Here is a 16565-nt window from a genome sequence, read left to right as displayed (position 1 = left end):
TCCCATTTGATATAGAATGGTATGGAGGGACGCTCGGGCATTTACTTGCCCTCATACACTGATCCTGATGCAGATTGGGCCACAGACTCATGGTCGCTCTCTCCTACCTTAGCTGAATTCCCCTCGTCAAATTGGGGTTGTAGATGTTGTTGTCATATGAGGAGGAGAAGAGCCTCCGCTAGGTTTTGGCAGTGAGATGATTTATTTGGAGAGATTTGATTTAGGTCATCGAACAAGAGGTGTATCAAAGTCAACAGAGTATTCCTCCTCAGTCCCACTATTCTCGACGTCTGTCGATTTATACCATATCTATATCTTTACCTTTTTTGAAATCTTTTTCTTTCCACCACCCTTCTTTGATATTTTTTTGGGAGGCATTATACCTGCGGAGTAGGATTTAGTACACATACGCCACAAAAAAAAAAAAAGAAAGAAAAAATATTTATTAGATATCTAATATTTTTGGTTCTCTGAGAAGGTGTCTACAAGTCGTAGAAGAATCTACGATTCGTACAACCAACTCATAGAAACAGGCTTGCAAGTTTTAGTTTTTGAATCTAGTATACGTGTGGATCTTGTGGCTCATAGAGGTTTCTACGAATTGTAAGGGTCATTCGTAGACCCTACCCTATGCCACTGTGTTTGGGCACTTGACATGTACGAGTCAACCTTATGATCCGTAGAAAAATCTACCACTCGTAGGATTTACTTGTACAAAAGTTCCCAAACCTGTAGTTACTGGAAATCCATCCTTTAGTTTGACGAGTCCAATTAACGATCCTATAATATTCTACGACTCGTAACTAGACTCGTAATCTTTGTTGCTTGTGAGGGCTTAATAACTCATCATGAAGTCTCATTTACGAGGGATAACTACGACTCATAGAATGACCTACAACTCATAGAAAACCCCCTACTGAGAAAATATCTTAAAGAACAGTGATTCCCTCACAAAGGCAGCACAATAACAAGTTCAATAACCCCATCCATTCATTAATTCATTGATTTTAACCTTAAATTAAGCATCTTTCTAGTTCCCCAATTTACAAATCAGTGCAAAAAATTAATTTCAAAATCTCAAATGCCCTAATTTCGTACTATATGTTCCTTCAGTCCTATTACATTATGGAATTTAAGTAAAACATGTCCTAGATGTAATAACCTAGGGAGATCAACTTACCACAATTTAGGGATTGAATCCTTTGTGTTTGTTCTTGGACTGGGACTGTGGGACGCTTAAAGAACTAGGGTAAGGTTGTGTTAGGCTTAAATGGTAGAGGAGGTAGGTAATGGTGAAGATGGAAATGGAGAGGTTGTTTAGGGAAGAGGAATGAACAATAATCGTTTGGAGTTAGGAGGAAAAATGGAGTTTGACGTTTTAAATTTTGTGCCTTTTATTTATCTTCATCGCAGGTTGGGTCTAGTGAGATGGCCAGTTATGAGTCGAAATAGATATTACGAGTCATAATCTAGCATCATAGATTGCCCTCTAGCATCATACACTGCCCTAACACATAGACTAATGAAAGAAAATATACCTAGAGTCCATGAATGTAGGCTACGAGTCGTAGAAGTTTCTATAAGTCATAGAGTATACTCATAGACTTAAAGCTACTTCATGTCTGACAATTTAAAGTTGACGAGTTGCGTTTATGAGCTGTAGAATTTTTTACGACCCGTAAAAATAACTCATATGCCTCTTTGAGTCCTTTTTAGTTTCCAGTATTTTCATTTCAACATGGGCACGTACTCATTTTTGGCCTATTTTTTTATACTTTTTTTTACTCTAATTTGACACGGACCCTAACAAAGTCTAAGCTATCCTAAAAACTAACAAGTGAAAATAAAAGAGACAAAACAAACTAAACTAAAAAAATATAGCTTGGGTTGCCTCTCAAGTAGCGCTTGATTTAACATTGCGCACTATACAGATATGCTTAGTTACTCAGACTTCACTAAGCTTCCATGCTTCCACAGTATTGATCTCATCCTCTGTGCCCATGTATGCTTTGATCCTTTGACCATTAACTTTTAATTTCGTTTCATCCTTCTTCTCTAGCTCGATTTTCCCATGCGGAAAAACTTGACTCACTTGTAGTAGTCCTAACCACTTTGACTTGACTTTGCCAAGAAATAAATGCATCCTTGAATTGAAAAGAAGGAATAGACCTCCGGGTGCAAATATTTGCTTTTCAATCTTTTGGTCATGGTATTCTTCATCCCTCTTTTTACAAGGCTGCACTCTCATATGCATTTAGGCAAAACTTATCAAGCTCATTTATTTGATTCATCCTTTGCTTTGATGCGGTATCCCAATCCATATTCAACTTCTTCAACACCCACATGGCTTTGTGTTCCAGCTCTACGGGCAGATGACATGATTTTCCAAAGACAAGTTGATAAGGTGATATACCTATATGAGTCTTGAATGTAGTGCGGTAAGCCCATAGAGCGTCATCAAGCTTCTTTGACCAATCCTTTTCATTTGCATTCACCATCTTTACAAGTATTTGCTTGATTTCGTGATTAGAGACCTCTACTTGTCCACTAATTTACAGATGATAAGGAGTTGCCACACTATGTCGAACTCCATACTTCTCAAGTAACGATTTGAACAATAGATTGCAAAAGTGGGAACCTCCCTCGCTGATTATTGCCCTTGGTTTACCAAATCTCGAGAAGATACTTCGCATGAGGAAAGTGGTGACACTCTTTGCTTCATTATTAGGAAGTAGACAGCTTCTACGTATTTAGATACGTAGCAACAAGAATGTACTTTATTCCACTATAACATATAAAAGGACCCATGAAGTTAATTCCCTAAACATCGAACAGTTCAATGACTAGAATAGGAGTGAGTGGGAGTTCATTTTTCCTTAAAATTCCTCCTTCTCTTTGACAATGATCACAAGACTTGGCAAAATCAAGAGAGTTTTGATAAATTGTTGGCCAATAGTACCCACATTGTAGAATGTTGTAGGATTTCCAGATACCACTATGATGACCTCCAACAGTCAACGGATGGCATGCCTCTAAAATACTCATCTATCGACTTTGGGTACGCAACGATGAATAATCCCATCAGAATAAACACGGAACAAGTATGGTTCTTTCCATAAGAACTTCTTCACATCGGACATGAACTTGAGGGATTAGTGAACATTAAATTCAGACGACACTATATCACTTACTAAGTACTTAGCAACATGGGTAAACCATGGAATCAAGCCATGTGATGCTGCCAAAACTTGTTTATCCTGAAAGGTGTCATCTATATAAACTCCATATTCCAACTTTAACATTGCCTCTTATTTAAGTCTAAAAAGATGGTCAGCAACCTGGTTTTCAGTCCCTTTTTGGTCTTTCACTTCGAAATCAAACTCTTGTAACAATAATACCCAGTGAATTAGTCTCGGATTATCGTCCTTCTTTGCCATTAGGTATCTCAATGCTTCATGATTAGAGTATACAATGACTTTGGTGCCAAGCAATTAAGACCTAAACCTCTGGAAAGCGAATACTACGGTAAGCAACTCTTATTTGGTTATGGTGTAGTTTCTTTGAGGGCTTTGCTCGCATAGTATATGATGTAGAATATTTTCACGTATTTCTCCTAATACTACGCCAAGTGCTACTCCACTTGCATCACACATGATCTCAAATGGCTGTTCCTAATCCAGTGCAATGATGATTGGAGCCGACGCTAGCCTTTGTTTCAACTCTTCAAATATTTTTAGACAGAACTCATCAAAATCAAACTTCATCTCATTTTCAAGTTGTTTGCATAAAGGATGTGATATTTTGGAGAAGTCTTTCCTGAAGTGGCGAAAAAATTCAACGTGTCCCAAAAAGATTCTAATGCCTTTGATAGAGATGGTAGGGGGCAACTTTGCAATTACCTCAATCTTTGTTCAATCCACTTCTATGCCCTCGCTTGATATCTTGTGACCCAGCACTATGCCCTTCTTTACCATAAATGACATTTCTTCCATTTGAGCACAAGGATGCACTCTTCATACCTTTTGAGTGCATCTTGGAGATGAGCCAAGCAATCATCGAATGAGTCACCAACTAGTGAAAATCATTTATAAAAACTTCAATTATATCCACCACCATATCTAAAAAGATAAACATCATACAATGTTGAAAAGTTGTCGGTGCATTACACAATCCGAATGGCATGCTTTTGAAGGTGAATGTCCCATATGGACACATGAAGGTGGTCTTTTCTTGGTCTTTGGGTGCTATAGAAATATGATTGTAACCCAAATAACCATCAAGAAAATAGTACCATCATTTACCAGTGAGACAGTCCAGTATTTGATCCATGAAAGGCATTAAAAAGTGATTTTTTCTGTTTATGGGTTTAGCTTGCGATAGTCCATGCACACCCTCTAACCAGTGACATGCCTCATTGGAATAAACTTTTTCTTTGCGTTTAGCACCATAGTAATACACCCTTCTTCGGCACGCATTGGACAAGAGACAGGACTTACCTAATTACTATCGGTGATCGGGTAGATAACTCCAGTATCTAACCACTTGATGATCTCCTTTTTAACTACCTCTTGCATAGGTGGGTTGAGTTGCCTTTGGTGTTCAATGCTTGGTTTGAAGTCAGGCATTAGTTGGATTTTGTGAGTACATATGCCCGGTGGGATTCCTATGATGTCAACAATGGACCATCTTATTGGTTATTTGAAATGCCTCAAGATAGATGTTAGAGCTTCTACTTGCTCTTGGTAAAGGCTATTATGACCGACAGTGTATTATTGGGCCCTAAGAATGCATATTGCAAGTGAGATGGCAGCGCTTTTAGTTCCAAAGTCGGAGGTTCGTCGATGGATGGTTTTATAGGTGGTGTTGCTATATTCTTCAAGTCTAAGTCAAGTATCTTTGGTGTGTGATTGAACGTTCTATGGACATTGATTGCACAAGCCATCTCATCATACTCCCCTATGTGATCTCCATCAAAATTTATGATGACAACAACTAGATCTTTAACACACAATCTCTCCTAAATAGGTATTTTCGATTGCATATCATCAACAACATCAATCATGAGCACTGCTTGTAGCTCATTATGATGCTTCATTGCTTTGCATACGTCAAAAATCACTTCTTCAATATTTAATCAAACTTCAATTGACCAGTTTCCATGTCCACAAAAGCATGACCAGCTGCCAAGAATGGTCTACTCAGAATAAAAGGAACATCAAAATCTACCTCGCAATCAAGAATGACGAAGTCAACAGGAATATGAATGATTCAACCTTTACTAGAACATCATAAATAATTCCCACGGGTTTCTTCATAGTACGATCTGCCATCAAGAGCTGCATTGACGTTGATTTGGGGGCTCCTAAGCTAGTTATCGAAATACTATTAGTGGCATCAAGTTAATTCTAGCACCCAAATCGTACAACACCTTTACAAAGTTAAATACTCCTATAGTACATGGTATAGTGAATGCTCCGAGATCCTCTTTTTTCTACATAAGTAAGCGAGTCGCTATTGCACTACAACGATACAAGTTGTCGGCTAGTTCAAAACTCACCGTTCTCTTCATTGTAACAAGATCTTTCATAAATTTTGCATACCCAAGCATTTTCTCAAACTCCTGTATCAAAGGAAAATTCATAGAAAGTTGCTTCAATATGGAGATAAACTTAAGAAATTTCCCATCTTCAACGTTCTTTTTAGATCTTTGCGGAAAAGGCAAAGAAGTTCGTGGCATTGGAATTATAGTTGGAGTAGCTTCTTTCTCTTTGCTAGCCTTCTCATCATGCTCAGTATCTCCTTTCTCGAGCTGTTTAGTGCTTAGCTTTTCACCCACTATTTCTTTCTCATTTTTGCTTTCTATTTCATCCTCACTAACAACGAAGTCGTGTGTATCATCCTCAAGTTCTGGCATTGGTGGGTCCACCATTTGAATGCCACTTCGGGTGGTCACAGCCATGCATTACTTATCGTTCTTTGGATTTTGAATTGTATTACTTGGGAAAGTTCTATTCTAGCATGGATTCAAAGATGATAAAATCTGCCCCAATTATTGCTTATTAAGCTTTATGGATGTAGAATGTGACTCAACTTTTTGATTCATTCCTGAAAGATCATTGCGTATCTCTTTAAGATTATCCTCTGTTTTGTCATAATTTTTCATCATCTTTGTCATCATGTATTTGATTCTTGTAATTCCGGATCCTCTATCTCAATTTATGGATGGGATGTATGTACCACTCTTGTTGTTATCTCTCCTTCCCTAATCACCTTCTCTATCTTGCCCATGGTTGTGATTATTACATCCATTCTAATTGTAGTTTTTCTCATAATTATAGTTCCCTTCACGATTATAGTTGTTGTCATGGTTGTAATTCCCTCTCGTTTGAAGTTGTTATAGTTCCGACCTTGATTTTCTTAACCTTGGCACCAAGAATCCTAATTGGATGCTTGGGGAATTAGTCCAGAAATCCCCCGCTTGACCATTCACATAACATGCATCTTCCTCATATCTATAATCATCATGACTTGACACCCTACCTTGATGGTCAATTGCATTGATATTCTCCAGTCCCGAATTCTTGAATGTCAGTTCTTAATTGAGCGATCTCTTGTAGTACCTCTTCTTTTGGTATCTTTGAACCCTAATTTGTACCAATAACAAAAGAACTTTTTGAAGTTTCAATATCCCAAGTGCTTCAAGCTCGGTTTGTCTTTGCAAAATGATCTAGTTTCTCGACAGCCTCTTGAAATGTTTTTGCTAAGAATGCCCCTCCAATAATGGTGTCTGCAATAGCTTTTTCATTGTCATCAAGTATGCGATAGAATAGCTCAAGAAATGACACGTCAGCTATTCAATGATTTGGCATACTTCGTAGATACTTCAAAAATCTTTTCCAAGCTCCACTAATTGACTCTCTGGGCATCTATTGGAAATTATTGATTTGGTCACTTAAGTTCAACTTCTTTGAAAATGGGAAATACTTTTTGATGAACGCCTAGTGTAATTCATCCTGTGTTGTGATTGAGTTGTATAGAAATTCAGTCAACCAAGTTGTAGCTTTGCCAGTAAGTGATAATGGAAAAACACATAATCCGATGACATCCATGGTTAACTCTGGGTCGCTAATACTATTCTTGCAAACATACACCACATTATTCAGATGGGTGTGAGGATCCTTGAATGGCAGGCAAGCAAACAGTCCTCGACTATGAAACAATTGAATTAGTCCTCTTGTAATTTTAAACTTAGTTTCAGGTGGAAATGGAAGTAACCATATGCGTCAGTTATTCTAATGGCATCATGGTTGACTCCATAGTTATTCTATATGCCAAATTCAGGTCGCTGTCTAACTGGAGGACGTGCTCCCACTGCTGGTTGATTGTTGAGAACATTCTGTGGTTGATGTTGTGGAGGGTGTTATGGGTGTTGCGACACATTATCTTGTGTCCCTCTTAGATGTTCTACGTCATCACCAATATCGTGTCCATCATTATTATTATTGTTATTCACCATCCTACATAGTGCTCTTTTGATTTCGCGATTAAAAGGACTCAAGAGAATGCCTTGACTTTTAAAAAGGAAATTATGATTACAAATTAAAAAATAAATATTAATCTAATTCAAAAGCCTTATTCCCAGCAACGGCGCTAAAATTTGATATTTCCAAATTACACCTCCCTAAAGAAGTATAAATCGGTTGTTGATCAAATATAGAACCAAACAAAGGTTAGGGATAATTCCACGAAGAATATGGTTTAGACTTAGATTAATCATTTATTATTTGTTTTAGTAATTGATTTATTTCTGTAAAGAAAGAGAGGTTTTTACTAAAAACAAATTAACAAATAAAATGGCAACATTAAGTAACAAAGCAATCATTTAATGTGGTTTTAAATCAATAAAAAGTGAAAATAGGGATTACGTGTTCCCCACGAATCCTTAACTATGTAGATTGTTTTAGTAATAATCTTTTTCTAGTGTGTCACATGTAGAATTGATAAGTTAAGTTCACGTAAGTCCTTGATCTGGCAAATAGGCGAATTTCACTATACAACTTGATCCGTTTACGAGCGTATGCTTTACTAACCCTTACCAATAATCCTAGATTTAACTATCCCTTGATCCGTTCAGGCAATTAGATGAGGTTGATTAGCCCCAAATTTCATTATTTAATCTCGTTTCCTATCGATTACCTCCTTGCTCTAGAAAGTAGGGATAAAGCGAGTTCTAACGTTGTCCACCATTAAAAAGCAATCAAAATGAAAGGGAAAAAGTAATACACACATGCACACTATTCAAGAATTACTTTTTATTAAGTCTACTCGTTAATTCTTCATGGTTCCCACAACCCTATTATGGAATTAGCTACTCATAACTACGTGATCACAATTGATAATATTTGAGTTAGAAGAAATCATGAACTTACAATAATAATTGGGAAAATCCAAAATCTTCAAATAAAATTCGAAAGTAAATATCAATAACAAAAATTGAAATTCAAGAATAAGCCCAAAATAGTTCAAACTATATTCTTAAACCCAAAAATGTTCATAATGTAAAAATAAACCTAAAGAGTGTATTTATTGATAAATAATCCTAAGTAAATATGAATTTGAAAAGATTAGGAAACTTTAAGTCGGTTTGGGTTCTACGACTCATTTATATGAATCGTCGTTAGGTTGACGAGTCGTAGAGCCAACTCATAATCGAGCACTTTCCACTGAGGAACTCTTCTTCTTCACAAAAGCCTTATATGACTCGTAAATTCCACGATGACTCATAAACTTGAGTCATAGATCAGGTCCAGGTTATATCTGTTGCAGTCTCTTCTACATGTGTTTTATGATTCGTAGGAATGTGAACGAGTCGTAGACTTGACTCATAACTTCAACTCTGCTTCAATTTTTCACTATCATTTTAACGAATGCAAATGACGACTCATAGACTTTTGAACGAGTCATAGGCTAGACTCGATATCTTTAGCTTTTCCTTTATTCCTTACTTCTATTTTGATGACTGATTTGTAGACCCATAGAAGTAACTATGAGTCATAGTATAGACTTGTAAAACCCAAAAACTTCTGAACTTAGTGTTGTGCTTCCTCAACTAATACTCTGACTTAGTTTCCTGCAAAAAAAAAAATATCTAACACCAAATATACTAACAAATGCTTCAAAGACATGCAAATTCTCAAGTTTAAAGTATTAAAAGTATCATAAATCCATGGTACATCAGTCTAGCGATTGGTTTGTGATTTTTACCTTGAGGTAGGTTATGGCTTTCTCTTATTAGAATTGGCTCATTTAGAGTTGATATATTTTGAGTAGTAACGGGCAATTAGGTTGGTAATTTAGGTATTGATATCCTTTTGAACAACTTGGAGTCGATGGCCATCGTTAGTAGCTAATTGAGATTTTAGTCATTGGAGCCTTAGTTTAGGTGATTTCTTGACTTGTTGCATAGCTTAGAATCCTTAGAACTTGCTTCTAGGTCACTTGAACTTAAGATACCGCTTGTTTGACTTGATTTCTTTCGGTTGCCCATTTATTTCGACTTATTATTATGACCTTTTACTTATGATATTGAAATGTTGGGCCTGAGGCTGTGCTTTTGGTATATCAGAGTCTCAGGTTAGTGAATTGATGTTGTCGGTAGAGCTTTTACCCGTCTTTAAGTGTTATGTGATTTTTGACATGTTACTTGTCTTGACTACCCGCCGATGTTTAAAACTCCTTTTAATGGAAGAATAAATGATGATGCTAAGATTTGTGGTTAATGAATAAGTATAAGGAATTGAAGAAAGTACCGGTGATATCTTGTTTATGGCATTTCATGATTTGATGAGTTTGAGGTATGATTTCGGGCGACCTTTTTGTTGACTCTAGGCTACACTATGGTTACCGCGGATTGGTGACTTATTTGACCATCTCTAAGGTGCATCAGTGTTCTCTAAGATAGACTTGAGATCAGGGTATCACTATTGAGGATTAGGGAGGCAGGCATCCTTAAGACTGCTTTTAGGACTCGATATGACCACTATGAGTTCTTAGTCATGTCTTTTGGGTTGACTAATGCCCCTATAGCATTCATGGACTTAATGAACCATGTGTTAAAACCCTACTTGAACTCCTTCGTGATTGTATTTATTGATGACATCCTAGTCTACTCTGGGAGCAGAGAGCAGCATGGTTAGTATATAACGATAGTACTTCAGACCTTGCGAGATCAACAGTTGTATGCCAAATTCACTAAGTGTGAATTTTGGCTTGAATATGTGGCATTATTGGGGATCATGGTGTCCAAGGATGGGATTATTGTAGATCCTGCGAAGATAGCGGTAGTCCGTGATTGGGATAGGCCCACTTCTCCTACTGAGGTTCGTAGTTTTTTTCGGGTTGGCAAGATATTACAAACAGTTCATAGAGGGGTTCTCTTCTATTACGGCGCCTTTGACCAAATTAACTCATTGGTCTGACGAGTGTGAGGCGAGCTTTTTGAAGCTCAAGGCCTTGTTAACTTCAACTCCGATTATTACTATTCCTATTGAGGGCCAAATATTTACAATTTATTATGATGCTTCAGGTGTTGGCTTGGGTTTTGTTCTGATATAGCAGTGTAGAGTTATTATATATGCCTCCAAGAAGCTGAAGGTGCATGAGCAGTACCACCCCACACATGATTTGGAGTTTACGACGATAGTCTTTGCATTGAAGATTTGGAGGCATTACTTGTATGGTGCCCATTGTGAGATCTGCACTAACCACAGTAGTCTTTAATACATCTTCAACCAGAAAGACCTTAATTTAAGGCAGCGCAGGTGGTTGGAGTTACTGAAGGACTACAATGTCACTATTCTCTATCACCCGGGGCAAGGCAAATATGGTAATAGATGCTTTGAGCCGGAAAGCGGTGAGTATGGTGAGTTTGGCATTCTTATCTGTTGAGGAGAAGCCTTTAGCTACGGACATTCAGTCCTTACCTAACCAGATGGTTCGTCTTGATATCTTTGAGCTGGGTAGGGTACTTGCTTGTGTAGAGGTTAGGTCTTTCTTGATGGAGTAGATTCAGGCACAGCAGTTTGATGATCCACAACTAAGGGTGATTCGTGATAAGGTGCTAAGTGGGAGGCTAGAAAGGCGACCTTAGATTCAGAGGGCATTTTGAGGATTGAGGGTCATATCTATATTCCTAGAGTTGGATATTTAGTCACGATCATCCTTGAGGAGGCCCATTGTTCTAGATATTCCATTTATCCAGATGAAGCAAAGATGTATCATGGCCTACGGCAACATTGATGGTGGTGTGGTATGAAGCGGGACATTACAGCTTTTGTGGCTAGGTGCTTGAACTGTCAGCTGGTTAAGTTCGAGCATTATAGGCCAGGTGGTTTGACCTAGCGACTATCCATCCTAGAGTGAAAGTAGGAGCAGATAGTTATGGACTTTGTAGTGGGTTTATAACGTACCTACCGAGGTTTTGATTCTATTTAGGTCATCGTAGATCGATTAACCAAGTCTGCTCACTTACAGGTCTAGACTACCTATACTTCAGAGAGGTTGTCTCAGATTTACATTCAAGAGGTGGTCTGATTGCATGGGGTGCCAATATCTATCATTTCACACCATGGTACTCAGTTCACTTCGCATTTTTAGGGGTCTATACAGAGAGAGTTAGGTAATCGAGTTGAGCTCAGCACAACTTTCCACCCCTAAACTAACAGTCAGTTAGAGAGGACTATTCAGGTTCTGGAGGACATGCTGCGGGCTTGTGTTATTGATTTTGGAGGTCAGTGGAATCATTCCTTGGCTTTGGTAGAGTTCACATATAATAAAAGTTACCATTCGAGTATCAAGATGACACCTTTTGAGGCATTGTATGGTAGGAGATGTCGATCCCCAATAGGTTGTTTTGATGCTTTTGAGGTTAGGCCTTGGGGCACTGATTTACTACATGATTCAATAGACAAAGTTCGTGTGATCCAAGAGAGACTCGTACTTCCCAGAGTATGCAGAAGAGTTATGATGATTGAAGGGTTTGGCCTTCGGAGTTTATGGTTAGAGACCGGGTATACCTATGGGTATAGCCCATGAAGGGTGTGATAAGATTCAGGAGGAGGGGTAAGCTTAGCCCCAGGTTCATTTGCTCTTTTGAGATCCTAATACGGGTAGGAAAGGTATCTTATGAGTTGGCCTTGCCCCCAGCACTTTCAGGTGTTCACCCTATATTCCTTGTTTCTATGCTGCGGGTGGTACGTTCCAGATGAGTCTCACGTGCTTCAGTAGGATTCGGTTCAGTTTGATGAGTCTTTAGCCTTTGAGGAGAAGCCTATTGCTATTTTGGACAGGCAGGTTAGAAAGTTGAGGTCTAAGGAGATTCTATCAGTGAAGGTCTAGTGGATGTATCGTCCGGTCGAGGAGACTACTTGGGAGATCGAGTAGGACATGCGAACGCAATATCCTCATATTTTTTGAGCCGCTAGGTACCCTTTTCTTCCTTGACTTTCGAGGAGTCCTTTTAATAGTAGATGTTGTAATGACCTCCAAGAGTCAGCCAGACCAAGGGTTCTCTTATGAACCAATAATGATTTTTGAGTGCCGGTCACGCCTAGGGTGTAGACTCGGTGTAAGACCTCAGAAGTTGAAAAGGCAGAAAATAGGGATCAAAAGACGAATTTCCAAGAAAAACTCAATTTTGGCACCAAATGGCCTTCACAAGACCGACTACGGGCCGTGAAAAAGACCATGGGCTATGAAGGTCCATCGTGGTCCATTCCTTGTCCATTGAGTTTCGGAGGTGAGGACCAAGAGGGATCACCATGAGTTGTGGTGCGAACCACGGACCGTAAAGGCCTCCGTGGTGAGATCCTCCTGCTTACCCTGTACCAAGTCCATGGTTCACGGACCGTAGAGACATCCACAGATCGTAAAGGTCTCCATGGAGGAAATCCTAAAACTCTTCCTTGCAACCCTAAGATTTCTCCTCCAAGTCAATTACCACGAAAGACCGCCAGAGACCTTGGTGCCCTTAACGGGCCGTGGCGTGTCCTGTGGGGGCACCCCTCTTTCAATACCTTTTTTCCAAAAGTTTATGTCTAACTCCACAGACACCACCACGGGCTATGGTGAAGTTTGCGGACTGTGGTGGGCCCTCCGTGTAGTTCTAGTTCGCAGTTTTAATAAGGGTTGTTTCAGTCTTTTCCCTATATCTCATTAATGAATGTAGACAGTTTTAGGGACTAAGTTCCTAACTATTAACTACCCTAAAGTATTCTAACCCTCTCATTCTCTCCATAATCCCTAAATCACAAAAACTTCTCTCCCAAGTCTTCCCTTTAAGGTCTTCTTCTTCCACAAGCAATTCAAGAGATTTTCTTCAAGGTCAAGCCTCCATTCTTTTCGGTTAAGGACTCATCAAGGTCAAGGTATGTGGGACTTCATCTATAGGTACCTTTAACCCATGGAGTCCTAAAGATTTCTTCTTAATTTTGTTGTGACTTCTTCAATTCAAAGCCCTAATTTTATGATTTGCATTGGGTCTTCTCAATTATGATATATTTCAATGTTATTAGTCTAATTATGCATAATTCATATGACATTGCATGATTTCAAGATGAATTTTAATGACCCATGCTATATGCTAGTTTCAAGTATGATTTATGAGATATGATCATGATTTTCAAGTTATATTCTATGAAAGCTTTATGCTATGAATTAAAGATGTTTTATGCAAAGAAGTTTATGAATGATGATTCTATGATGTTTCAAGCAAGTTGAAGATAGTGCAAGCTAAGTTCCTAAAGATGTTTATGATCAAAGATATGTAATGATGGAGGGCCTACACCCACATTGCATGATTATATGATAGATGAGTTAATCCTATAATTTTCTATGATGATGTTATACGAGCTATTCTTACGATGTTTTATAAAGATGCATTGATATTAGTTATTATCTTTCACTATGATGTTTATTATCATGTTTAATGAGTTCTGTTGGGACATTGACTAAGCACCGAGAGGATTTTTAAGTGGAGTTCGGTTCGGTAACGCAGTTATTTACCCAAGGGAATCCTAGTAGCAACCTTAACTACATTGCCCACATAGGTTTACATATGCCAAGATGTCCTAGCAAGGTAGTCTCCCATGTCTCGATACACAAGTCATCGAATTCCATATATTAGCTTGCATGATCTTATATGTCGGTTAAAAGTCCTATCCCACACAGTTTAAGTTGTGTTATGAGTTCTTATGATGATTATGAGATTTTTTTGATGCATTGACCAATGAGATAAATGTTTTAATGTTTCATGACTTTATTCATATTTTAAGGATATTGGTCTTGCATCCCATGATTCATATTGATTATGTTCCATGTTTATTGTTCATGCATATTCTCACATACTTAGTTCATTCCATGTACTAACGCATATTTTTTACCTATATTGTATCGTAATGTAGGGACCGACGATCACTTTCATCCTCCTCCCGCTCATGGCTAGAGTTTACTATTTGCTTCATATTGGTGAGTTCTCACAGTATAAGGATATGACATTTATTTCACGTTTGACAGTCATACTTCATTACTTCTATGTTGTCTATTGGGTGAGCTGGAAGATTGTCTCATGTCCCCATTGTCACGACCTAACCCCGTGGGCCATGACTAGTGTCCAAATTGGACACTCGTATACACACCTATTATCTATAGTCAATCGGCAATTAAACATGATATAAGATTTATATGGGCAGCACATCGTCTCAAACTGTCACTTATATATATACCAAAATTACCTATCTCGTGGAGAGTCTTAATTGTCAAAAATATGATAACATAATACGTAAGCCGACAAGGCATCCACTTCGAATGTAAACGTCCAAAAACATAAGCCATACTAGTACACCGGACAACATCTATACACAACCCACTCATTTGTCTACAGACCTCTAAGAGGATTAACAATAGCATATGACGGGACAGGGCCCCGCCGTACCCCTAAATACACAAATATATACATTATAAGGATTAGTACCAAAAGTTTAGGATCCGAGACAATGGAGCACTTCAAACCCATTGAGTAAAATCCTAAGCTGGCGGCTCTCCAAAATGAGTATCTGTACCTGCGGGCACAAAACGCAGCCTCCCGAAGACAAGGGGTCAGTACGACCCATGTACTGAGTATATAAGCATGAAATACAGTAAGAAAAATTATAGCTAAAGTAGAGGTTTCACGAGACAAGTATGATACTCAAGAAGTCACTGTACATGTACCTTATAAAATAAAGTCATGCATGCTTATATGATATATCATATCCGGGCCTTTAGGGACTCGGTGAATCTTTCGTATACATACATATCATATTCAGTCCATCATAGGCTCGGCACCATTATCATGTCATCATGTCCTCATATCATATCATTATATACATATATACCGTACCTGGCCCTCTATTGAGGGACTCGGTGAATTATGCAGTAAAATTCTGCACGAATACATACTCGGCCCTGGACTCGGTAAAAGATACATTAAAGCATGCACTAGTAGAGTAATAAGTAATCATATGCATTTAAATCATCATTTGAGACTCAATAGAATAATTCAAATGAACAATCATTTGAAAATCAAGACAATATTCATTTCAAGTAACCTCCGATTGACATTATAAATTATTCCAAATATGAATTATACAGAAGTATTATTTATACTAAAATACGACATATACCAACTTGGATGGCTGGAATTATACATATGAGTCAATACATAATGATATAAATACTGAAAATTAAGAACATTCGTCATCCTAGCATATCTAAGAATAAGAGCTTCGTTGGAATTTTATACATTCATCGTCCATTTATTTCATAAGATCATGCCAAAAGAAAAAAAGGTTAGCTTTACATACCTTTAGCGTTTATACGAATATGTTGCCCAATATTTTCTCAACCTATATTAAAATGTTAAGCACTATGGTTAAGTTATGATAATGAATAAAACGTACTCTACCATTACTAGGTTATTTCTAAAAAAGATTGGACAACACCTCCCCTATACCACTCACTTTTTCCACTTTCAAATCAGCCATATAATCATCAAGTAATATCAACAATCCAAAATATTGACATAAAACAAATTTTATTATTGACAATAAGCCTAGAATGTTGCCACCCAAATTATGTTACCCAAAACAGTAAGTTCGGAAAACCGAGTACCTCAAGTTGTGTCCACATTTTGAAATTGAAAACGGTAAAATTGGACTTAATGATCTTCATAAAACTTTTAGAGCTATGTCTTAAGTTTTCAACCCAAAAGAAATAAATTCAAAACACATTTTTTACAAAAAGATATCATCAAAACACTAACAGATATACATGAGGGATTTCTCAATCCAGAATTTGGACAGAATTTTTCTCATGATTCATCCCTTTTTTCGATATAATAACAGCAGATATAGACTACAACATAAACATAAGAGTTGTAGGTACATGTATTATATTTCCAAAACATATTTAATATCTAAAATCAAAAGTCTACACAATAAGATATTCCATAATTACTACCAGCTACACAA

General features: G+C 37.7%; 1 protein-coding gene across 1 annotated transcript; it reads right to left on the bottom strand.

The window, feature by feature from the left end:
* Positions 1-1945: 1945 nt before the first annotated feature.
* Positions 1946-2498, bottom strand: LOC129892802 (uncharacterized). Its single transcript, XM_055968349.1, has 2 exons — positions 2233-2498; positions 1946-2144 (listed from the first exon to the last, which is right to left on the bottom strand). Exons 1-2 carry the CDS (start codon positions 2496-2498, stop codon positions 1946-1948), a joined length of 465 nt encoding a protein of 154 aa, XP_055824324.1.
* Positions 2499-16565: the final 14067 nt, after the last annotated feature.

The sequence above is a fragment of the Solanum dulcamara genome, chromosome 6, assembly GCF_947179165.1.
Source record: "Solanum dulcamara chromosome 6, daSolDulc1.2, whole genome shotgun sequence".
NCBI lineage: Eukaryota > Viridiplantae > Streptophyta > Magnoliopsida > Solanales > Solanaceae > Solanum > Solanum dulcamara.
This window is presented reverse-complemented; position numbering and strand designations above follow the sequence as displayed.

Excerpts from the sequence above, each read along its gene's own strand:
- LOC129892802 (XM_055968349.1), bottom strand. The coding sequence starts at position 2,498 with ATGGTGAATGCAAATGAAAAGGATTGGTCAAAGAAGCTTGATGACGCT. Across the intron at positions 2,145-2,232 it reads GCATATGAGAGTGCAGCCTT|GATGCATTTATTTCTTGGCA; the intron begins GTAAAAAGAGGG and ends TTTCAATTCAAG.